This window comes from Thalassophryne amazonica, chromosome 4, assembly GCF_902500255.1.
Source record: "Thalassophryne amazonica chromosome 4, fThaAma1.1, whole genome shotgun sequence".
Lineage (NCBI taxonomy): Eukaryota > Metazoa > Chordata > Actinopteri > Batrachoidiformes > Batrachoididae > Thalassophryne > Thalassophryne amazonica.
Window position 1 is genome coordinate 15347620 of NC_047106.1, and position 25050 is coordinate 15372669.

At 40.6% G+C, this 25050-nt stretch overlaps 1 protein-coding gene across 1 annotated transcript in view; it reads left to right on the forward strand.

Annotated features, from left to right (window-relative positions):
• The window catches only part of ncam1b (neural cell adhesion molecule 1b), a 396526-nt gene extending 383541 nt beyond the window's left edge, over window positions 1-12985 (forward strand). Inside the window, exon 23 of the mRNA XM_034169136.1 lies at window positions 12597-12985. Within this exon, the coding sequence (XP_034025027.1) occupies window positions 12597-12717 (121 nt within the window). The 3' untranslated portion in view covers window positions 12718-12985. The remainder of the gene's footprint in view (window positions 1-12596) is intronic.
• The last annotated feature ends 12065 nt before the right edge of the window (window positions 12986-25050 follow it).

The following is a 25050-nucleotide window of genomic DNA, read 5'->3' on the forward strand; positions in this document are numbered from 1 at the left end:
GGACATATCACAGCACATATATCAGGAACACAATAATCAGAGTTGCGCTTTCAGAATTAGCTGTAAATATTCAGAATAAAGAACATTTCAGAAAGTAGCTCCTATACTTTAAGAAAACTGTGGCCCGTTTCTTAAAAATGAAGGATTTGGAGGATCTGTGAGCGTATACAGATGAAAGTGGCTCAGGAGTGATGAACTAAAGACAAACAGTTTGCAGGACTTTTTTTTTCAAGATTAATTCACAAAATTAAAAGCACCTCTTATGTCTGAGGAATCCGTGGTCATCCAGATGACCCTCTAAATGACACGGAGCTGCTCGCACTGTTTGAGACAAACACAATAAATCGCAGGCTGCAATGTGACATTTTAGCATTAAAAAAAAAAGAATTAAAAAAATTCACACTGTCAGGAAACACTGTTTTCTTTTTGGCATGTATAATGTTTAAACATAATGTATCATGTTTTTGTTTATTCTGAATATCGTTACGTTTGACAAGCATTTCATAATGTGAAAATTTGTAAGATTTGAAAGTGCTGTTACAAAATCTCAACATGTTTGTGACATGAATTAAAAATATACCTTTAGGATCTTTATTTGCATGAAAAAGTTTGTTTTCATGTAACAGAAAGAATGTCATTCTATGTAACATTAACTACACATAAATTTAACAAAATTTAATTCTAGTCCACCTTCACACAAAAAAAACCCCAAAACCTGTCAGTGGGTTTGGCGAGAAGATTGTGTCCAGTAATCACCACGTCCCCGTCATGACATATGACATCTGCATTTAATCTTATATCTCAGTTAAATCACATGAATATTACAAGTCAAGTTGGCCTAAATATTTTTTGAGTGCTGTCCCATTTTCATTTACAACATTTTAAAACTTTGTTGCCTCTTGCAAGTTGAAGATAAATGACCAGGTTATCAAAGCATATAGTCCTGACTGAATCAAAGCTCCACAATTCTAAAAATTATAATAAAGGGTCTTTAACCAGGATATTTTTTATGAAGTGTCAGAATATTTATGAAATCCCCTCAGTGCCTTCCACATTAACAATAACTCGTAATAAAGATGGAAAAAACAGAGGGACTTATATTTTTAGTTTTAAATACATTATAAAAGTTAGTTTCTATCTACATCACTCGCAGGCCCAACATTGTCATTTTTGTGGACGCCACCGACAGTTTCCAGCAGGTTGTGTCATCCGTAAAAATTCACTCACTCTCATCTTCAACCGCTTACTCCAATTAAGGGTCACAGGGCATGAGGCAGGGTTCACCCTGGACAGGACGCCAGTCTATCACAGGGCCACATATAGACAAACAAACACATTCACACCTACGGACAACTTAAAGCTTCCAGTTCACGTAACCTGCATGCCTTTGGATGTGGGAGGAAGCCGGAGCACCCGGATAGAACCCACACAAACACGGGGAGAACACGCAAACTCCACATAGAAAAGCCCCAGGTGGGAATCGATCCCATGACGTTCTTGCTGTGAGGCAACAGGGTTAACCACTAAGCCATCATACTGCCTGATACAACAAAATTGCAAGATTTACTTCAAATTAAATTTCACACAATTACAGATCCAATTTTTACAATTCCAGCTGTTTTTAAGCAAAATCCTCATTTGCATACAGCAGTCTACGTCACGTTACTGCCCGCTATCAATTACAAATTTATTCTTTATAAGTTACCCGTAAAACTGTCTCAACTTTCTGCAAATTAACACTTCTTATGTGGGATCTAGATAATTCAAGCACTTCAGACAATGAGATATTTTTAGTCAACTTCCTCTTAGGGGTTGCCACAGCAGATCATTTGTCTCCATCTCACCCTGTCCTCTGCTTCTTACTCAGTCACACCAACCACCTCTGCATGTCCTCCCTTCACCATATCCATAAACCTCCTCTTTGCCTCCCACTTCTCTTGATGCCTGTTGACTCCATCCTTTGCATCCTTCTCCTGATATCCTTTGTCCTCTCTTTGGACATTGTGACTCTGAATTTGTCTCCAAACTGTCCAACCTGCACTGTCTCTTTGGATTGGTCATTCCTAATCCTATTCAGAAAAATGATCATCCTGCCTGATTTTTTTCCATTACCTGTCCATCACCATTGCAAAAAAGAAGGGGCTCAGAGTGGATCCCTGATATAATCCCACCTCCACCTTGAATGAATCGGTCATTCCTGCTGCACATCTCACCTTTGTCACACTCTTTAGACATGTCCTACACCACCCTCACATACTTCAATGCCATGCCAGACTTCCTCATACAATACCACAACTCTTCTCTTGGCACTGTCATAAGCTTTCTTTAAATCCACAAACACACAATGCAACTCTTTCTGGCCTTCTCTATACTTCTCCATCAATACTTTCAGAGCAAACATTGTAATTGCAGTGCTCTTTTTCAGCATGAAACCATATTGTTGCATGAACATCTTCACTACTTTTTAAGCCTAGTTTCCACCACTCTTTCTCATACCTTCACACTATGGCTGATCAACTTTATGCCTCTGTAGTTACTGCAGCCCTGCGTTGTTGTTAAAAATTAAAAACCATCACACTTATTCTCCACTCCTCAGGCATCATCTCACTTTCTAAGATTTCATTAAATACACTGGTTAAAAGCTCCATTGCCATCTCTCCTAAACATTTCCATGCCTCCACTGACATGTCATCTGGACCAGCTACCCTTCCAGTGTTCCGGGCAGCACAGTGGCGTAGTGGTTAGCTTAATCGTTAGCACTGATGCCTCACAGCAAGAAGGTCATGAGATCACGTCCCACCATTTCTGTGTGGAGTTCGCATGTTCGCCCCATGTCTGCGTGGGTTTCCTCCGGGCACTCCGGTTTCCTCCCACAATCAAAAACATACTTATTTAGGGTATGCTCCTTTGTCTGCCCTTGACCAAGGCAACGTCTCTACATCTGGAGTTGGTCCCCGGGCGCCGGACTGTGGCAGCCGAGTGCTCCAAGTGGTTGGATTGTGTCTAATTGTAATTAGGATGATTTAAGTGCAGAGGACAAATTTTGTTATGTGTACAATGACAATAAAAGGCTCTTCTCTTCTTCGTAACTGTCCTCCCTTCATCGTTACTGATTGATCCCTTGCAATTCTTATTTTACTCTCTCCACACATTCATCCTTCTCACTCTCATTTTCTTCATTTATCAGATCCTCAATGTACTCCCTCCACCATCCCAACACACTCTCCTCAGTTGTCAGCACATCTCCATCTTTATCATCCTAACCTGCTGCACATCTTTTCCAGCTAGGACCCTTAGTCTGGCCAAACGGTACAAGTCTTTTTCTCCTTCCTTAGTGTTTAAATTGATATGCAGCTTGCTATATGCCCTTACCATGAACCATTGCCACACTTCTTTTCACCTTCTGCAATATATCCTCCTTGTACTCCTGTTGACTTTAACCACCTCAGTAACCATTCCAATTATTTTTTGACAACCTTCTGTCTTCCTTTCCCTGTCACAATGACACTCCCAGCACCTTGCTAGCTGTCTTACCACTTATCCTGCATTTGTCCAGCTTCATTTCACCTCCGTCCAGTGCCTGTCTCACTGCTCCCTGAATTTCACAGTCTTTCTCATGAGCTTCCACCATCTGATCCTTTGTGGAGCTCTCACTCTCTTCCTTCTCTTCAACTCCAAAGTCATCCTACAAACGACCATCTGATGCTGTCCTGCTACACTTTCTCCTGCCACCACTTTACAGTCCTCAATTTCTTTTAGGTTGTATCTCCTACAAAGAATGTAGTTCACCTGTGTGCACCTTCCTCCACTGTTAAACGTCACCCTGTGCTCCTCATCCTTAAAATAAGTCTTCACCAGTCGATTCCATCTTTTTTGCAAAATCTACCACCATCTGTCCTTCCACATTCCTGTCCTTGACAGACAGACAGACACTTTATTGATCTCCTCGTGGAGAACTTCAGTTGTCACTCAGTAGCAAGTACGGATTAACAGACAAGGGACAATAAATATATATAAAAAAGTCTAATGGGCCTTTCACATTGAACACTTCATGACACATCAATGCCTACCAACGCTTTAACGCGTCTGACGTACGCTTCGCTTCGGAAGTGGCAAGGGGGCGGAGTTTACTACGTCGCACTCTGGCTATTTCCACAATCTGAAAAAAGTTCAGCGATCGCCATCTTGAATTTGCATCGCCTGAACCACAAAAAAGCTTTAAAAAAACAGCAGTAGAACGATTCTCCCATTACCCTGCTGGGAGAAGCTTTTTTTCAGCTACTTTTCGGAGTGACGCCAACCGAGGGAGGACTGTCGACTTGGTGGGATATCGATCGAACCGTGACAGTGGGCCGACCCGCACGGAGAAGCCGGCCTTCAGGCATCATCCATGGGCAGACCAAGGCAGGCAGCCGGGGGGATGGAGCAGACCCACTCAGTAAGGAAATCTCCCACTTTTTGGATATATGTGAAGTCCCAGTTTGCCCAACGGAGTTTAGTTCTGCAGCTTTATCGAGGTGAGAATAATGTTAAAATAAAACGTGACGTTTACTGCACTGCTGTGAAGGTTTAATGATCAGCTAACGTTAGCTTAGCCTTTTAGCACAGTTGATCTGAGTGAACGCTTTAATTTGTAAATGGTTCAGTCTTTTTTATTTTTACCAAATAAAGCTACAGCTTCTTTCAGAGACCACAAAAGCTCAATTTTAAATAACTTTTTTTTCTGGCTTTTTTTTTTTTTTTTTTTTTCATTTTTTCCATTTTTTTCCCTTCTTTTTTATATATAAACTGTTTAGTGTTTCTTTATATTTAAACAAATATTTTTATTTGTCCCAATCAGGAACATTTGCTGTGCAGACAACCTAAATACAGATGCACTTCACTTCCATTGATGAGCTGAACACCATGAAGTCCAGTCGAAAGAAAACATCTCTGCTCTTCAGCAACACCACCAGAGTTCAAAGCTGCAGAAGAGACCTTCATCTGGTCCCGAGAATCCAGCATAACATCACCTGCTTCTAAATAAAAGGCTCTTTCAACAGCAACTATTTTATTATTTTTTAAAAAGCTGTTTCATTTTATATTTAACAATAAATGAACGGATCATTAAAAATGTCCCCGAATCAAAGTCAAAAGACATCTGCACAAGTAGAAGCTTTATGTCCGAAATCCTACTTTACAATCACACCGTCATTGTTAAATTATTTCCTGTTGCATTTATAATAAACATTTGTATTTATTTACAGTGTCTGTTTTTCTGGTTAAAATTTGATATAAATAATCTACCAGACTTAAAAATGTACAAATTTCCATGTTATTTTTTGTCTAAAAATAAATGTCTGAGGTTCCTTATACAAGAAATTATCTACTCTGAAATAACAGGTGGTTTTAATTTACAGATGAAAGGTTTCTAAAGAACCATTTATTGATTTATTTAGCTATTTTAAATACAAGCGTTCTAAACTTTTTTTTTTAACAGTAATCAGAAATTTTGAGGTAACAAACAACAACAACAAAAAAACATTTCCAAGGATTTTTCTTCAGAAAACTGCTCTATAAATCAAATCAAATCAATTTTGTTTATATAGCGCCAAATCACAACAACAGTTGCCCCAAGGCGCTTTATATTGCAAGGCAAAAGCCATACAATAATTACAGAAAAACCCCAATGGTCAAAACGACCCCCTATGAGTAAGCACTTGGCGACAGTGGGAAGGAAAAACTCCCTTTTAACAGGAAGAAACCTCCAGCAGAACCAGGCTCAGGGAGGGGCAGTCTTCTGCTGGGACTGGTTGGGGCTGAGGGGAGAGAATCAGGAAAAAGACATGCTGTGGAAGAGAGCAGAGATCAATCACTAATGATTAAATGCAGAGTGGTGCATACAGAGCAAAAAGAGAAAGAAACACTCAGTGCATCATGGGAACCCCCCAGCAGTCTAAGTCTATAGCAGCATAACTAAGGGATGGTTCAGGGTCACCTGATCCAGCCCTAACTATAAGCTTTAGCAAAAAGGAAAGTTTTAAGCCTGATCTTAAAAGTAGAGAGGGTGTCTGTCTCCCTGATCCAAATTGGGAGCTGGTTCCACAGGAGAGGAGCCTGAAAGCTGAAGGCTCTGCCTCCCATTCTACTCTTACAAACCCTAGGAACTACAAGTAAGCCTGCAGTCTGAGAGCGAAGCGCTCTATTGGGGTGATATGGTACTATGAGGTCCCTAAGATAAGATGGGACCTGATTATTCAAAACCTTATAAGTAAGAAGAAGAATTTTAAATTCTATTCTAGAATTAACAGGAAGCCAATGAAGAGAGGCCAATATGGGTGAAATATGCTCTCTCCTTCTAGTCCCCGTCAGTACTCTAGCTGCAGCATTTTGAATTAACTGAAGGCTTTTCAGGGAACTTTTAGGACAACCTGATAATAATGAATTACAATAGTCCAGCCTAGAGGAAATAAATGCATGAATTAGTTTTTCAGCATCACTCTGAGACAAGACCTTTCTAATTTTAGAGATATTGCGCAAATGTAAAAAAGCAGTCCTACATATTTGCTTAATATGCGCATTGAATGACATATCCTGATCAAAAATGACTCCAAGATTTCTCACAGTATTACTAGAGGTCAGGGTAATGCCATCCATTGTAAGGATCTGGTTAGACACCATGTTTCTAAGATTTGTGGGGCCAAGTACAATAACTTCAGTTTTATCTGAATTTAAAAGCAGGAAATTAGAGGGCATCCATGTCTTTATGTCTGTAAGAGCGGTCCTGTGACACGTTTCTGTTTTGTAGAGATCAGTGGTTTCTGTCACTAGTCTTCCGTGTTTTGGGCCAACGTGTCCTTCCTATTGGACAGCGCAAAGCTACGTTACAGCTCAGCGTGCCGAAAATTGGATTGGATTGAACTTTGACCGCGTCAGGCTGCCGACAAGCCGCAATGCGCGCTTTCGTCAAAAGCATCGCTTTAGCTCGGCTTTTGACGCGACGCTTCTGACGCCTCTAAAAAGCAATGTGTCTCATTGAAAATAATGCTTTTTAGACCGATTTTTGACACTTCTGATGCTTCCAAAGCGTTCAGTGTGAAAGCCCAAGGCTTAAACCCCCACACATTTAAATCAACAATGTTCATTATAAAATCGAATAGCAACAGGATTGAAGGATTTTCTAAAACGCTCCGTCCTGCAGTGCATGGAGAGAAAATGCTTATATCTATTGCTCCTCTGGGCAGACAGAGTCTCATGCAGAGGGTGTCTGGTTTTACTGAGGATTGCTTGCACTTTTCTCCCTATGCACTGCTCCACCACTGCCCCCACGGTGTCCAGTGACCCCCCCAACCACTGACCCCATCCTCTTAACCAGCTTGTCCAGCCTATTACAGTTTTTGAGAGAGATGTTATTGCCCCAACAGGCAGCAGCATAGAAAAGGACAGCCCCAACAACAGATTGATAAAACATAGACATTTGGTTACACACAAAGCACCTCAGCCTCTTCAGGAAAAAGACCCTGGTCTGACCCTTTTTATAGAGGCTGTCTGTGTTGATGTTCCAGTCCAAGTTGTTATCCAGGTGAACACCTAGATATTTGTGTGCACACACTCAGTCCTGTTCATGTATGTTTACTGGCTGGCTAGAGTTCCTTTTCTTGCCAAAGTTGATGGTTATTTCTTTGGTCTTATTTGTGTTCAGAGATAGTGAGTTTTTGGTGCTCCATTCACAGAAGGCTGTGATCAGGTCTCTGTATTCCCCCTCCTGGTTGTTCTTAACACACACCACAATGGCTGTGTCATCAGAATACTTCTAAATGTGACACGTGTCCAAGTGGTATTTAAAGTCAGAAGCGTAGATGGTAAACAGGAAGGCGTGACCATGGTTCCTTGTGGCGCTCCAATGCAGCTCACAACAGTGTCCGAAATGGTGCTGCCTAGCCTCATGTATTGAGGCCAACCCGTCAGGTAACTGTGGCTCCAGTTTGTGAAAGTTGAATCCACCCCCAATCCCTCCAACTTTTGTTTGAGGATGTCCGGTTGGATAGTGTCAAATGCACTTGAAAAATCAAAGAACATCATCCTCATATATCCACCAGGTTCATCCAGGAAGGAGTAGGTCCGATGCAACAGATAAAGAATGGCATCATCCACTTCAATTGCCTCCTGATAGGCAAACTGCACTGGGTCCTGCGCATGTTGTACCTGCGGTCTGAGAAGGTGCAGGACCAGCCACTCCAGCATCAATCAATCAATCAATTTTATTTATATAGCGCCAAATCACAACAAACAGTTGCCCCAAGGCGCTTTATATTGTAAGCCAAGGCCATACAATAATTACGTAAAAACCCCAACGGTCAAAACGACCCCCTGTGAGCAAGCACTTGGCGACAGTGGGAAGGAAAAACTCCCTATTAACAGGAAGAAACCTCCAGCAGAACCAGGCTCAGGGAGGGGCAGTCTTCTGCTGGGACTGGTTGGGGCTGAGGGAGAGAACCAGGAAAAAGACATGCTGTGGAGGGGAGCAGAGATCAATCACTAATGATTAAATGCAGAGTGGTGCATACAGAGCAAAAAGAGAAAGAAACACTCAGTGCATCATGGGAACCCCCCAGCAGTCTAAGTCTATAGCAGCATAACTAAGGGATGGTTCAGGGTCACCTGATCCAGCCCTAACTATAAGCTTTAGCAAAAAGGAAAGTTTTAAGCCTAATCTTAAAAGTAGAGAGGGTGTCTGTCTCCCTGATCTGAATTGGGAGCTGGTTCCACAGGAGAGGAGCCTGAAAGCTGAAGGCTCTGCCTCCCATTCTACTCTTACAAACCCTAGGAACTACAAGTAAGCCTGCAGTCTGAGAGCGAAGCGCTCTATTGGGGTGATATGGTACTATGAGGTTCCTAAGATAAGATGGGACCTGATTATTCAAAACCTTATAAGTAAGAAGAAGAATTTTAAATTCTATTCTAGAATTAACAGGAAGCCAATGAAGAGAGGCCAATATGGGTGAGAGATGCTCTCTCCTTATAGTCCCTGTTAGTACTCTAGCTGCAGCATTTTGAATTAACTGAAGGCTTTTCAGGGAAATTTTATGTCAACCTGATAATAATGAATTACAATAGTCCAGCCTAGAGGAAATAAATGCATGAATTAGTTTTTCAGCATCACTCTGAGACAAGACCTTTCTAATTTTAGAGATATTGCATAAATGCAAAAAGCAGTCCTACATATTTGTTTAATATGCGCTTTGAATGACATATCCTGATCAAAAATGACTCCAAGATTTCTCACAGTATTACTAGAGGTCAGGGTAATGCCATCCAGAGTAAGGATCTGGTTAGACACCATGTTTCTAAGATTTGTGGGGCCAAGTACAATAACTTCAATTTTATCTGAGTTTAAAAGCAGAAAATTAGAGGTCATCCATGTCTTTATGTCTGTAAGACAATCCTGCAGTTTAGCTAATTGGTGTGTGTCCTCTGGCTTCATGGATAGATAAAGCTGGGTATCATCTGCATAACAATGAAAATTTAAGCAATGCCGTCTAATAATACTGCCTAAGGGAAGCATGTATAAAGTGAATAAAATTGGTCCTAGCACAGAACCTTGTGGAACTCCATAATTAACCTTAGTCTGTGAAGAAGATTCCCCATTTACATGAACAAATTGTAATCTATTAGATAAATATGATTCAAACCACCGCAGCGCAGTGCCTTTAATACCTATGGCATGCTCTAATCTCTGTAATAAAATTTTATGGTCAACAGTATCAAAAGCAGCACTGAGGTCTAACAGAACAAGCACAGAGATGAGTCCACTGTCCGAGGCCATAAGAAGATCATTTGTAACCTTCACTAATGCTGTTTCTGTACTATGATGAATTCTAAAACCTGACTGAAACTCTTCAAATAGACCATTCCTCTGCAGATGATCAGTTAGCTGTTTTACAACTACCCTTTCAAGAATTTTTGAGAGAAAAGGAAGGTTGGAGATTGGCCTATAATTAGCTAAGATAGCTGGGTCAAGTGATGGCTTTTTAAGTAATGGTTTAATTACTGCCACCTTAAAAGCCTGTGGTACATAGCCAACTAATAAAGATAGATTGATCATATTTAAGATCGAAGCATTAAATAATGGTAGGGCTTCCTTGAGCAGCCTGGTAGGAATGGGGTCTAATAGACATGTTGATGGTTTGGATGAAGTAACTAATGAAAATGATGGTTTGGATGAAGTAACTAATGAAAATAACTCAGAACAATCTGAGAGAAAGAGTCTAACCAAATACCGGCATCACTGAAAGCAGCCAAAGATAACGATACATCTTTGGGATGGTTATGATTATTTTTTTCTCTAATAGTTAAAATTTTATTAGCAAAGAAAGTCATGAAGTCATTACTAGTTAAAGTTAAAGGAATACTCAGCTCAATAGAGCTCTGACTCTTGTCAGCCTGGCTACAGTGCTGAAAGGAAACCTGGGGTTCTTATTTTCTTCAATTAGTGATGAGTAGTAAGATGTCCTAGCTTTACGGAGGGCTTTTTTATAGAGCAACAGACTCTTTTTCCAGGCTAAGTGAAGATCTTCTAAATTAGTGAGACGCCATTTCCTCTCCAACTTACGGGTTATCTGCTTTAAGCTGCGAGTTTGTGAGTTATACCACGGAGTCAGGCACTTCTGATTTAAAGCTCTCTTTTTCAGAGGAGCTACAGCATCCAAAGTTGTCTTCAATGAGGATGTAAAACTATTGACGAGATACTCTATCTCACTTACAGAGTTTAGGTAGCTACTCTGCACTGTATTGGTATATGGCATTAGAGAACATAAAGAGGGAATCATATCCTTAAACCTAGTTACAGCGCTTTCTGAAAGACTTCTAGTGTAATGAAACTTATTCCCCACTGCTGGGTAGTCCATCAGAGTAAATGTAAATGTTATTAAGAAATGATCAGACAGAAGGGAGTTTTCAGGGAATACTGTTAAGTCTTCAATTTCCATACCATAAGTCAGAACAAGATCTAAGATGTGATTAAAGTGGTGGGTGGACTCATTTACATTTTGAGCAAAGCCAATTGAGTCTAATAATAGATTAAATGCAGTGTTGAGGCTGTCATTCTCAGCATCTGTGTGGATGTTAAAATCGCCCACTATAATTATCTTATCTGAGCTAAGCACTAAGTCAGACAAAAGGTCTGAAAATTCACAGAGAAACTCACAGTAACGACCAGGTGGACGATAGATAATAACAAATAAAACTGGTTTTTGGGACTTCCAATTTGGATGGACAAGACTAAGAGTCAAGCTTTCAAATGAATTAAAGCTCTGTCTGGGTTTTTGATTAATTAATAAGCTGGAATGGAAGATTGCTGCTAATCCTCGGCCCGTGCTACGAGCATTCTGGCAGTTAGTGTGACTCGGGGCAGTTGACTCATTTAAACTAACATATTCATCCTGCTGTAACCAGGTTTCTGTAAGGCAGAATAAATCAATATGTTGATCAATTATTATATCATTTACTAACAGGGACTTAGAAGAGAGAGACCTAATGTTTAATAGACCACATTTAACTGTTTTAGTCTGTGGTGCAGTTGAAGGTGCTATATTATTTTTTCTTTTTGAATTTTTATGCTTAAAATGTGAGATGCAAGAGCCACTGGTCTGTAGTTTTTATCTCAGTAGCACATGCTTCTTTACCATATCTACCCATTACTTCCTCATCACTTCTGTTCCCTTCGCCAACATGGCCATTGAAGTCTGCTCCTATCACCACTCTACACCACCTCATCTAACTCACTCCAGAAATGTTCTTTCTTCTTCAACTCACAACCTGAGTATGGGGCATATGCACTGATGACATTCATCATCACTGCTTCAGTTTCCAACTTAACACTGATAACCCTGTGAGACACTCCCTTAACCTCCAACACACTCTTAATAATAGTTTATCTTTGCAGCAATTCTCCTCCCATCCACACCATGATACCACAGTTTGAACCCACCTCTTACTTCCTTTCCACTTGGTCTCTTGAACACACAGTATGTCTACCTTTTGTCCTCTCCACCACATCAACCAACTCTCTTGCTTTCCTAGTTATACTGCGAACATTCAGAGTTCTCTCACTTTGGACACTTAACTTCCTGCTGTTTCCGGACACGGTTTCCACAGGCATCTTGCAGGACAACAGCACCAGTGACGGTCCTAGATAACCTGGGCCTCGACTGATCTGGTACAGAAATTTGACTTGTGATTTCCTTGTTGGGAAAATTTTTCACCAGATGCCATTTCTGATGCAACCCGGCTCATTTATTTGGGCTTGGGACCATCACTCAAAATGTTTCGGCTTGGCTGTATAGTTAATTATTTTTTTCATCAGCAGTCCCTAATAGTCTGTCACATGTTGAAGCTGGAATCAGGATTAACAAATGGGACTGGATGGATTTTCACTTTGTCATTATCTGTCTGGTGTTAAGGTGGTGAAGAAATATGTAAGACTTGAAAACACACAAAGTGTTTTCTTACATATTGGGTGAAGATGTCAGAGAATAAATGTTTGTTTGCTGAAATAATCTTTGTCACTTTTACCAGATGACTTTTTTTTCTTTTTCTTTCATTTCCTCATTTTTCAGGAATATTTTTCGTGATGAGAAAAGCAAACTGGATGAGGCCGCGTTCTCAAACGCCCTGATGGACATCACAGCAGAACACAACAGCATCATACAGACAAACCACAGCCAGAGCAAAGCATGATGGGACAGTGAAAAAAACCCCAAAACATCCCAAATATTGTTCAGCACAAACACTGCAAGAGGTTTTGTGCCTGAAACAACACGAGCAACACTACCAATAAGTTTACTGCACCCGAGGAGTTCTAGTTTACCTTTAGCTCATCAGAGATTAAGTTTATTTTTTTAATCCTTATTTTATTTAACCACTCAGATTTACATTTGACGATACTTTATAAGTTGATTGCAATTCCACACAAACGTGATTATTGTGGGGAAATGTAAAAAAAAAAGGAGAATGAATAAGTATATAGAAAGTATTTTTCTTATTTCCATTTTACACTGTTCAAATGTAAAAAATAATAATTTTAATTTGTGAGCTTGTCTCATTAAATAGGTGTTCTGCATGTCTGTTTTTTTTTTTAAGCCTACTTTTTTCAACTTTGTATGACATCACTGAATCATCACGGATTACAATTCAGTGATTTAATTGGGTAAAAAAAAAAAAACCTACCTGCAAAAAAATTACTCCTCCGTTTTCCCCACTTTTTTGATTTGTTTTATTGGGAGAAGCTCCGAGACACTAACAAAAATTCTGCTGTTTAATTTCAATGTGAAAACAAATGTCTGCAAAACTTGAGAAAAGCTGCGGTCTGCTTCGATATCTGCATATCCACCTAAGCTTTTAATCATAATTAAAATGCAAAGTAAAAATGAAGGCTGATGTGTAATTGAAACCTTGTGACTTCTTTCTGATTGTATTTTTAACAATAACCACCTTCTTCACTTTTTTTGTGTGTAATTTTAGATTTTATTACAAAATTTAAAATCAGTTTTCTTTTTTCCTCTCCTTTTTTGTTGTACATTTTTAATGGCTGTTTATGGCCCATCTACAGTACCTTTGCGATCCACAGGGCAGCTGAGGCCCACATTTTTGGAATCAATGAAAGAAAAATGAAAGGCATCAGAGGTCTGGGGCAGACCCACCACATGTTCTCCACCGTGATGTAAATCTACATCTGTGTGTAAGGGGGTTTTTGACCATGTATGATGTCATCATATGACTTCTGTGTGACATCATTATGAAGTCATTCATATCAATCAGTCACAAATAATTTGCTAATCAATATATGCTCTTGATCATCCATCTGGGCTTCTTGGTTGTTGAGATATACAGAAAAATGTGATTTTTTTTCTGGTATTTCTGGCAAATCTGAGCTGAGATTTAGGGCCCCTTCATACATAGTACGAAGTTTGGCCGAAGTACGTACGAAGCAGGAACCCTATGCAAACCAAGCAAAATCGTTCCGGTCTCCAACACCTCACACACCTATCCTCACAACCATTCGTGCATGGCACATGCAGTCTACTAGGGATGTGAATCGTACAACAACTCACGATTCAATTCGATTCCAATTCTTGGGGTGACTATTCGATTCAGAATCGATTTTCGAATAGTTATATTACTTAAAAAATGTTTATGTTTAAGAAAATGCAGCTTTACAAGGTTAATCAAGTGATTCTAAAGATGTAAATTTACTTATCTGCTTTGCTCATTCGGAATTGACTGGCAGTTTAGCGAAGCACTGGTCAATAGTCGGCAGAGACCGCTGCTCCGCTCCTTTTAGCTCCGGGTGATGACGTAGCATGTGGGCTTGCGGCTTGCTTGAAGTGTTTCCGAAGTACTTAACTTTCATTTTGCAGATTTTGCACACTGCATAAGTCATGTCAAGCTCCTTCTTAAGCAGCAAATAATAAAATCCAAAATGCGCCCAAACATTTGCCTTCAGCAAAGATGGTGCTGGCTGAATTAGCTCTTCATCCGCCATGCTAAGCTTCAGCTCACAAATGTTTGAAGCACGCCGGACCCCTCGCGGAGACGCTGTAGTACGGAAGCCGTTGCCTGACAAACAGTACACACAGCGAGTAAGCAAGGAAATGTTTAATAAAATGCTTTTTAAAAATCGATTCTTGGACGTTTTGGATCGATTCAGAATCGTAATAAATAAGAATCGCGATTCAGACATGAATCGATTTTTTTCCTACACCCCTACAGTCTACATTTGCATCCCGTCACACCAGAAATCCAGTTGAACGATGGGTAAAATGAGGTCGCACTGCCATCTCATCGTGATCACAGTTTCTGCATGGCGCGTCGAACGGAGGTTGGACATATCGTGTGGCAGCTGAGGAGCCACACAAAGTCACCAAACACGTCGAACCGGGGGCGAAAGGCATGATTGATCTAGGCCTCACACCACTGGACGAATGACGTTGAATGACGGATTAACGGCTGTACGACCCACTGTCGGCCAGAGTCGACTAATGTGGTGCAAAGCACGAACATCCAACAGCACTCGTGGAGCACTTTGAAAATGTTATGGGCATTTTCAAAGTGCGCCCACCACCGACACAAGACACATGCAAGGGTGATGGGTGGTCTCGAGAGACTCTGGCACTTGTGTCTTGTCCCTCAAGGGGAATGGGCGCGCATGCACTTTGGACGTGTGTCGTGTCCCTCGGACGGCGTCTCGCGAGACCAACGCATGTGTCTCATGTCGGTCGACGGACGTGTCGTGAGGCTGTCGCACGTGTGTCTTGTCCCTTGATGGGGACAGGTGCGGATGCACTTCGGACATGTGTCGTGTCGCTGAAGGGGGCTCGGTGGAGCTCCATGTGACAGTCGGCCCCAGTGGCGACATCGTGTCCCGTCGCAGGTGCGTCCCACGTCCCCCGTGGCCCACTCAGGCCATTTGGCCATGGTCAGTGGTGGGTAGGAATTGTGGTCACACGGGCAGGCGTGACATCATTGTGTGGACATTGTCGGGGTTTGGTGGGTGCGTCCGTTTGGATGCCAGTGAGGCTGCGGTGTGCCATCTCCAGAGTCGCACTTCCCCTCAGTTTGTATTGTGAGGTTGCGTAAGCAGCCACGTTTATTATGTTTTATGTTTTCTTCAGGTGCCCCTGAAATTGGACTTTGACATTGATGTCATTGGACCAGAGGCTGCAGTATAAACCTGATACAGAACATCCATGATTTATACAAATGTGAATAAACATGCCCTTACATGGGTTCATGTCTGTCATTAGATGGTTTATTTTTTCTGTTTTTCAGTCACCTTTGTCGTGTATGTATGATATTCAGGTCGATGTAGTATCAGGCAATACAGTATGTGTCAATATGTTGGCAACAGTTGAGCAGCAACAGTTTGATGTTTGAGTTAGGGATGTCCTGATCAGGTTTTTTTGGCCCTGATCCGATTCCGAGTCATCTGATTTTGAGTATCTACCGAGTCCTGATCCGATACTTTAAAAAATTGAATGAATAATGAACAGATGCTAAATATATAATAATTTCATTTTAATCACCTTATTTTATTATTTATCACTTAAACAGTGCACTTCTCCTTGAGGTAGCTTGAACAATCAAGTAACAATCTACCAGACTTAAAAAATGTACAAATTTCCATGTTATTTTATTTGTCTAAAAATAAATGTCAAAAGTTCCTTATGTTAAACAAGAAATGATCTAATCTGAAATAACAGGTGGTTTTAATTTACAGATGAAAGGTTTATAAAGAACCATTTATTGATTTAGCTATTTTAATTACAAGTGTTCTAAACTTTTTTTTTTTAACAGTAATCAGAAATTTTGCGGTAACAAACAACAAAAAAACATTTCCAAGGATTTTTCTTCAGATGTGGTTTCTGCACTGATCTGTGGTTCAAATCCCAGCCTGACTGGAAAATCACTAAGGGCCCTTGGGCAAGGTCTTTAATCCCCTATTTCTCCCGGTGTGTAGTGAGCGCCTTGTATGGCAGCACCCTGACATCGGGGTGAATGTGAGGCATAATTGTAAAGCACTTTGAGCGTTTGATGCAGATGGAAAAGCGCTATATAAATGCAGTCCATTTACCATTTGTATAGATCAGTGGTTTCTGCCACTAGCTTCCGTGTTTTGACCCGACGCATCGTTCCTGTTGGACAGCGCGAAGCTACGTCACAGCTCAGAGCGTCGAAAGTTCAAAAGTCAACTTGAAAAGTAAAAGTAAAAAAAACCACAACTTACATTTGCGTCCTAACAGTCCTCAGTGTACCTCTCTGATGCTTTATCAGTGTTCAACAAGTTCACAGCAGCGCAGTGAACGTGAATGAAGACAGAAGCTCTTTAAGACACGCTCCTAAATGTGATGAGTGTGCACGTCGCTCGTGCGCACACCAGCTCTCGCTCCGTTTTGCAGACAAACGATCACAGGACAATTTGTTTGTTTTTTTCCTTTTTGTTAATCAGATGACAGATCATTGTCCTGAGGACTTGGTCAGCACCGGGTCCTGCTGCGCACGGAAGGATGACTGAGCAAGAGTTTCGGTGGGAAAGTGTCCATTATGCTCTTGTCATTCCATTGAGGCATCAGGCTGAGCGCGTAAACACACAAACAGCAGTTCTACAAAAGAAACTTTGTGCGCGTAACTCCCCCCACCTCCGTCTGGGTTACAATTCCATCTCTTCTTCCCAAATTCACTGCGCAACTCTTGTTCCTTTTTCTCCTCTGGAATCGGTTTCAGCCACACGCGTGTGCGAGAATGTCCAGTTGAACTTATGTTTCTTCTTTTGTTCAATTAAAAAAAAAGATTGGGTTGAACGTTGACCGCGTCAGCCTGCCGACAAGCGGCAATGCGCGCTCCCACCAGAAGCGTCGCGTCAAAAGCCGAGCAAAAGTGATGCTTCTGACGCCTCTAAAAAGCAACGTGTCTCCCGGCTCTGACGCTTCCAACGTGTGAAAGGCCCATTAATCTGCAATAATGAGCCTGAAATAGCACTGATCAAAATAATGAGGATAAAATCTATATCGGATTCCTGATCGGGATGCAACGTCTGATTTCGATCAAGTCTGAAACCACGCGATTGGGCCCGATTTCCGATCACGTGATCGGATCGGGACATCCCTAGTTTGAGTCACATGTGATGAAATGGTACTTGCCTTTTTGTGTCTGTAACTGTGTGGTGTTCATCTTTGGATCCTCAGCAGATGTACACTGACATGTTGGCAGCGTTCCCATGCCAATGACATGAGATGTGATTATTGCTTTCATAAACCACTTAATTATGTAATAGGCCTCATTTGTCATGTGATTGTTGTAATAGTTATTAATTGTTGGTATTATTATCAATATGTATGTTATTATTATTGTTATTATTAATAATAATATTACTATTATTATTTACATGGTATGAGACGTGGTTTGCAACACAGGCAGATTGTGTTCTTTGAGTGCTTGGTGGGCCGGTCCCATATGTGTATCTGGGCATATGACCTGTCGGGACGGTGCCTTGGCGCAGTGCGAGTGACACGTTTTGTTTGTGCCGCCATGCCACATTCCTGCGTTTCGCCCTGGGTTTGCACCAGCATTCATTCGTGTCTGCCCAAACGTGTGTCCCTTCCAACGTCAGCACAGTGTTTCTGTGGTTCGATGATTCAAACTGTTTTGCGCTGTTTCACCGTGATTCAACCAAATTCGCACTGTATGTGGAGGGGCCCTTAACATCTTTTTGCTGGTGTGTGTGTGTGTGTGTGTGTGTGTGTGTGTGTGTGTGTGTGTGTGTGTGTGTGTGTGTGTGTGTGTGTGTGTGTGTGTGTGTGTGTGTGTGTGTGTGTGTGTGTGTGTGTGTCTGGACAAGGTAACTCAAAAATGGCATGATGGATTTCCTTCAAACTTCTTGCAAATATAATTTGCATAGATATCTTGAGGTCATTAGATTTTGGAGTAGTTTTGCCAAATGTCAACGAAAACATGAGTTGAAAAACACTTTTGTATATCTCAATCAATCAATAACAATATATATTGCTAAAAAAAATATGTGTGTTTGATTGGTATAAATGACTTCACAATGAAGTCACACAGAAGTCATGCGGTGAAGTCATACACAGTCAAAAACACTGTTACAGACATACGTATATTTACTCGTACGTTTGTATCGTGGAGTATTGAGCGTGCAGGGTGTGCATCCGCCCTCTGATGCCTTTCATTTTATTATTTACAAACATTTTATGATGCTATTGTGTGCAAAAACTTGTTTGTGATTGGTGTTATTTTGTCTTAAAATAAGAAACGTGTCAACCAGTCCACATCCAACTACAGGAAAAGAACTGCCAATGAAACCCACAACATGTGCACGATGTGAACAATTACCGTATTTTCCGGAGCATAAGTCGCACCTGCAAAACCCATATATAACGCACAGTTTTTTATGTCTTGTCTTTAATTTGGGATTTTTGTGCGTTGCTATAGTGTACTTTTATTATTGACATTTATTCTTTTATTATTGGAGTTTATTTTGTTAAATACTTTGATTCCTGAGAAAATCCTGTATAAAGAGTTAGTATTATTAGTAGTAGTAATGAATGCATGATTTTTTGGGGGAATGTAAAGCACACCAGAGTATAGATTACAGTACCACCCATTCGTGTTAAAATAAATAAAGCGCAACTTGGACTCCAGCAAATACGGTAACCTAATTTATTCAGCCTGTCACCGCGCCATTAAAAATTCAAAACGGGCAACAGAAAATACATTTTCAGACAACGTGCTGATTGTTACCTAGAAGAGTTTAACTCCACAACGTATTCGTTTGGGTGAAAGACTTTAGCTATTCTTCTTCACATATCAAACATCTGCTGTCACGCTTTAAGTTGTAGTTTTACACTTAAAAAAAAAAGTGTTTTTCTACTATTTAAAACTCCAAATCTCTCTTCCATGCCTGCCTGCCAGCTTCGTGCACTGTGCCTGTGTGTCAGTAGTTTGTCTTGTCATCAGTTTCTATGATAACCTACTTTGGCGTGAGTTTTTTTTTATTAATATTAAATATATTTATATATTGTAAGAAGAAGACATGTATGATAAATGAACTAATGTTCTCATTATAACACGTGTGGTGTATAAACTGTCACTATATAATGCAGTTATAGTGAACAGAGACGTTCTGAGGCATGAATTCATCACAACTTCATAAGTGTAACTATGAGGCACTTTGTTTGGGGTTAACTTATCCTTATCACACGTTTTCCCCTTTAAATGTTCTGTAACGTCTCTGGATTTTTTTTTTATTTTGTTTTGTTTTGTCTTTTGTACAGAAATCACTCTCTGACCGTTTGAGTTCTGGGTTCCAGCGGCAGGCGGGATGGTGGTCTGGAGCTTTAGAGTCCTGATCATTACGCAGTAGTCCAGACCACCCTGCTCCCTCGTCTCTGGACACTTTGTTTTATCGGGAAAAACCTGATAAATCCTTGATGTGTACAATCTGAGTGCTAACCTGTTTACAAAATTAAAAAAATGCTTTCTCAATCTAATTTTGTTGGCTTCATTAGTGTGCTGGATGTGGGTGCACGGGTAGCGGGGTACTGGGTCCAGGACCACATCCGCCATACTGTGGAACTGGCCTTCACCTGCTGGGATCAACACTGAGGCTGGATTACATACAGAAAAGTGCATCATGTGGTGAAAATCTTGTAGATAATGTTCCCTCACAATGCCGGTGATGCTCCTCATCGGTCTCCCTATGTAACCGTTTGTTTGACACAAAGTCATTTAACTGAAACCTCTGAGCAAACCCACTACCAAAGACATCAAGCAGTGGCCTCATTTATCAAACAGCACATGTACATAAAAAAAAAAATATATATATATATATATATATATATATATATATATATATATATACTGTTCACACGCACAGCTGCAAGTAAAATACTCTATAAATCACACTCTGCTTTGAATTGCGCACAGATTTCTCTGCCTCATTCTCTGCCCTCGACACGCCCACATTCAACCCGGTGAAATTTAAAACATACTCATGAAACCTAAAATGTGCATCACGACTTCAGAGGGGAAAGCAGGAAAATCACACACACACTCGTGCTGAAACAATTAGTTGAGTAACTCGAATAATTCAGTTACAAAAAATGTTCGAAGCAAATTATTTGCCTTGCAGCTTCGTTTAACGTTATAGTACATATGCCAGGCCAGTGTGTGTCGCTGTAACGTCCCCAGAAAAAAACAGAAGAAGACTAAAGCAAGCCCATAAACCGTGTAAAGACTAATCCAAAAGCTACCGCTTTCCAATGCGACACACAGAGTAAAATAAAGTCTTTAAAGAGAAAGAGGGTCCACACTGATCATCTGAAATAGACTGCACACTTAAAGGGAAGCAGTGTGTTTGTCTATTTTTAATAAACATGGTCTGTTTGACGTGGGGAGTGACTCAGCCGGCTGTGAGGGGCTCAGCACTGCGGTCACAGCTCCGTCCCCGGCCACACTGACCAGATCCTCTCAGCAAAAGTCCACTCTTTCTTCTGTGTTTTACTCAGACTCGTATTGAGTGTTTCACTTTTTAATTTTCACTTTTTTTTGGGCAACACACAATGCTTCACAAACACTATAACTTAAATTAAATTAAAAATAAAAAACCATCCCATCGCCATTTCAGCAAAATGTCACCACTGGCGCATCAACATTGTGCCATTGCTTAGGAAGAACCCTGGACTATTGATGTTGCTTAAAAACACGAAAGTAATTTTTATCCGGATCCAGCAGATCCCGAGCAGCCGGGAAAGCAGGCCGACTGGGTGACTGTGAGGAGGAAGCGTAGCCCTAAACAGAAGCCCTGTGTACACCACCAACCCATTCACATTTCTAACCATTTTTCCCCACTCGGCGACACACCCACCGAGGATCAAACTCTGGTTATTGGCGACTCTGTTTTGAGAAATGTGAAGTTAGCGACACCAGCAACCATAGTCATTTCTCTTCCGGGGGCCATCTGGCCAATTTTCTTAAATCCTCCAAACCGTGACTATCCAGGGTTGGGACCAGGAAGCAGAATTGTAGTCTTACACACCTCTCTGCAGCTTCTCTCCCCCTGCCATCCCCTCATTACCCCATCCCCGTAGAGACCGTGCCTGCTCCCAGACCACCAATAAGTAAAAATCTATTTAAGCATAAAAATTCAAAAAGAAAAAATAATATAGCACCTTCAACTGCACCACAGACTAAAACAGTTAAATGTGGTCTATTAAACATTAGGTCTCTCTCTTCTAAGTCCCTGTTAGTAAATGATATAATAATTGATCAACATATTGATTTATTCTGCCTTACAGAAACCTGGTTACAGCAGGATGAATATGTTAGTTTAAATGAGTCAACACCCCCAAGTCACACTAACTGCCAGAATGCTCGTAGCACGGGCCGAGGCGGAGGATTAGCAGCAATCTTCCATTCCAGCTTATTAATTAATCAAAAACCCAGACAGAGCTTTAATTCATTTGAAAGCTTGACTCTTAGTCTTGTCCATCCAAATTGGAAGTCCCAAAAACCAGTTTTATTTGTTATTATCTATCGTCCACCTGGTCGTTACTGTGAGTTTCTCTGTGAATTTTCGGACCTTTTGTCTGACTTAGTGCTTAGCTCAGATAAGATAATTATAGTGGGCGATTTCAACATCCACACAGATCAATCAATCAATCAATTTTTTTATATAGCGCCAAATCACAACAAACAGTTGCCCCAAGGCGCTTTATATTGTAAGGCAAGGCCATACAATAATTATGTAAAACCCCAACGGTCAAAACGACCCCTGTGAGCAAGCACTTGGCGACAGTGGGAAGGAAAAACTCCCTTTTAACAGGAAGAAACCTCCAGCAGAACCAGGCTCAGGGAGGGGCAGTCTTCTGCTGGGACTGGTTGGGGCTGAGGGAGAGAACCAGGAAAAAGACATGCTGTGGAGGGGAGCAGAGATCGATCACTAATGATTAAATGCAGAGTGGTGCATACAGAGCAAAAAGAGAAAGAAACAGTGCATCATGGGAACCCCCCAGCAGTCTACGTCTATAGCAGCATAACTAAGGGATGGTTCAGGGTCACCTGATCCAGCCCTAACTATAAGCTTTAGCAAAAAGGAAAGTTTTAAGCCTAATCTTAAAAGTAGAGAGGGTGTCTGTCTCCCTGATCTGAATTGGGAGCTGGTTCCACAGGAGAGGAGCCTGAAAGCTGAAGGCTCTGCCTCCCATTCTACTCTTACAAACCCTAGGAACTACAAGTAAGCCTGCAGTCTGAGAGCGAAGCGCTCTATTGGGGTGATATGGTACTACGAGGTCCCTAAGATAAGATGGGACCTGATTATTCAAAACCTTATAAGTAAGTAGAAGAATTTTAAATTCTATTCTAGAATTAACAGGAAGCCAATGAAGAGAGGCCAATATGGTTGAGATATGCTCTCTCCTTCTAGTCCCCGTCAGTACTCTAGCTGCAGCATTTTGAATTAACTGAAGGCTTTTTAGGGAACTTTTAGGACAACCTGATAATAATGAATTACAATAGTCCAGCCTAGAGGAAATAAATGCATGAATTAGTTTTTCATCATCACTCTGAGACAAGACCTTTCTGATTTTAGAGATATTGCGTAAATGCAAAAAAGCAGTCCTACATATTTGTTTAATATGCGCTTTGAATGACATATCCTGATCAAAAATGACTCCAAGATTTCTCACAGTATTACTAGAGGTCAGGGTAATGCCATCCAGAGTAAGGATCTGGTTAGACACCATGTTTCTAAGATTTGTGGGGCCAAGTACAATAACTTCAGTTTTATCTGAGTTTAAAAGCAGGAAATTAGAGGTCATCCATGTCTTTATGTCTGTAAGACAATCCTGCAGTTTAGCTAATTGGTGTGTGTCCTAGATAAAGCTGGGCATCATCTGCGTAACAATGAAAATTTAAGCAATACCGTCTAATAATACTGCCTAAGGGAAGCATGTATAAAGTGAATAAAATTGGTCCTAGCACAGAACCTTGTGGAACTCCATAATTAACTTTAGTCTGTGAAGAAGATTCCCCATTTACATGAACAAATTGTAATCTATTAGACAAATATGATTCAAACCACCGCAGCGCAGCGCCTTTAATACCTATGGCATGCTCTAATCTCTGTAATAAAATTTTATGGTCAACAGTATCAAAAGCAGCACTGAGGTCTAACAGAACAAGCACAGAGATGAGTCCACTGTCCGAGGCCATAAGAAGATAATTTGTAACCTTCACTAATGCTGTTTCTGTACTATGATGAATTCTAAAACCTGACTGAAACTCTTCAAATAGACCATTCCTCTGCAGATGATCAGTTAGCTGTTTTACAACTACCCTTTCAAGAATTTTTGAGAGAAAAGGAAGGTTGGAGATTGGCCTATAATTAGCTAAGATAGCTGGGTCAAGTGATGGCTTTTTAAGTAATGGTTTAATTACTACCACCTTAAAAGCCTGTGATACATAGCCAGCTAACAAAGATAGATTGATCATATTTAAGATCGAAGCATTAAATAATGGTAGGGCTTCCTTGAGCAGCCTGGTAGGAATGGGGTCTAATAAACATGTTGATGGTTTGGATGAAGTAACTAATGAAAATAACTCAGACAGAACAATCGGAGAGAAAGAGTCTAACCAAATACCGGCATCACTGAAAGCAGCCAAAGATAACGATACGTCTTTGGGATGGTTATGAGTAATTTTTTCTCTAATAGTTAAACTTTTGTTAGCAAAGAAAGTCATGAAGTCATTACTAGTTAAAGTTAATGGAATACTCAGCTCAATAGAGCTCTGACTCTTTGTCAGCCTGGCTACAGTGCTGAAAAGAAATCTGGGGGTTGTTCTTATTTTCTTCAATTAGTGATGATTAGTAAGATGTCCTAGCTTTACGGAGGGCTTTTTTATAGAGCAACAGACTCTTGAGACGCCATTTCCTCTCCAACTTACGGGTTATCTGCTTTAAGCTACGAGTTTGTGAGTTATACCACGGAGTCAGGCACTTCTGATTTAAAGCTCTCTTCTTTAGAGGAGCTACAGCATCCAAAGTTGTCTTCAATGAGGATGTAAAACTATTGACGAGATACTCTATCTCACTTACACAGTTTAGGTAGCTACTCTGACTGTGTTGGTATATGGCATTAGAGAACATAAAGAAGGAATCATATCCTTAAACCTAGTTACAGCGCTTTCTGAAAGACTTCTAGTGTAATGAAACTTATTCCCCACTGCTGGGTAGTCCATCAGAGTAAATGTAAATGTTATTAAGAAATGATCAGACAGAAGGGAGTTTTCAGGGAATACTGTTAAGTCTTCTATTTCCATACCATAAGTCAGAACAAGATCTAAGATATGATTAAAGTGGTGGGTGGACTCATTTACTTTTTGAGCAAAGCCAATAGAGTCTAATAATAGATTAAATGCAGTGTTGAGGCTGTCATTCTCAGCATCTGTGTGGATGTTAAAATCGCCCACTATAATTATCTGAGCTAAGCACTAAGTCAG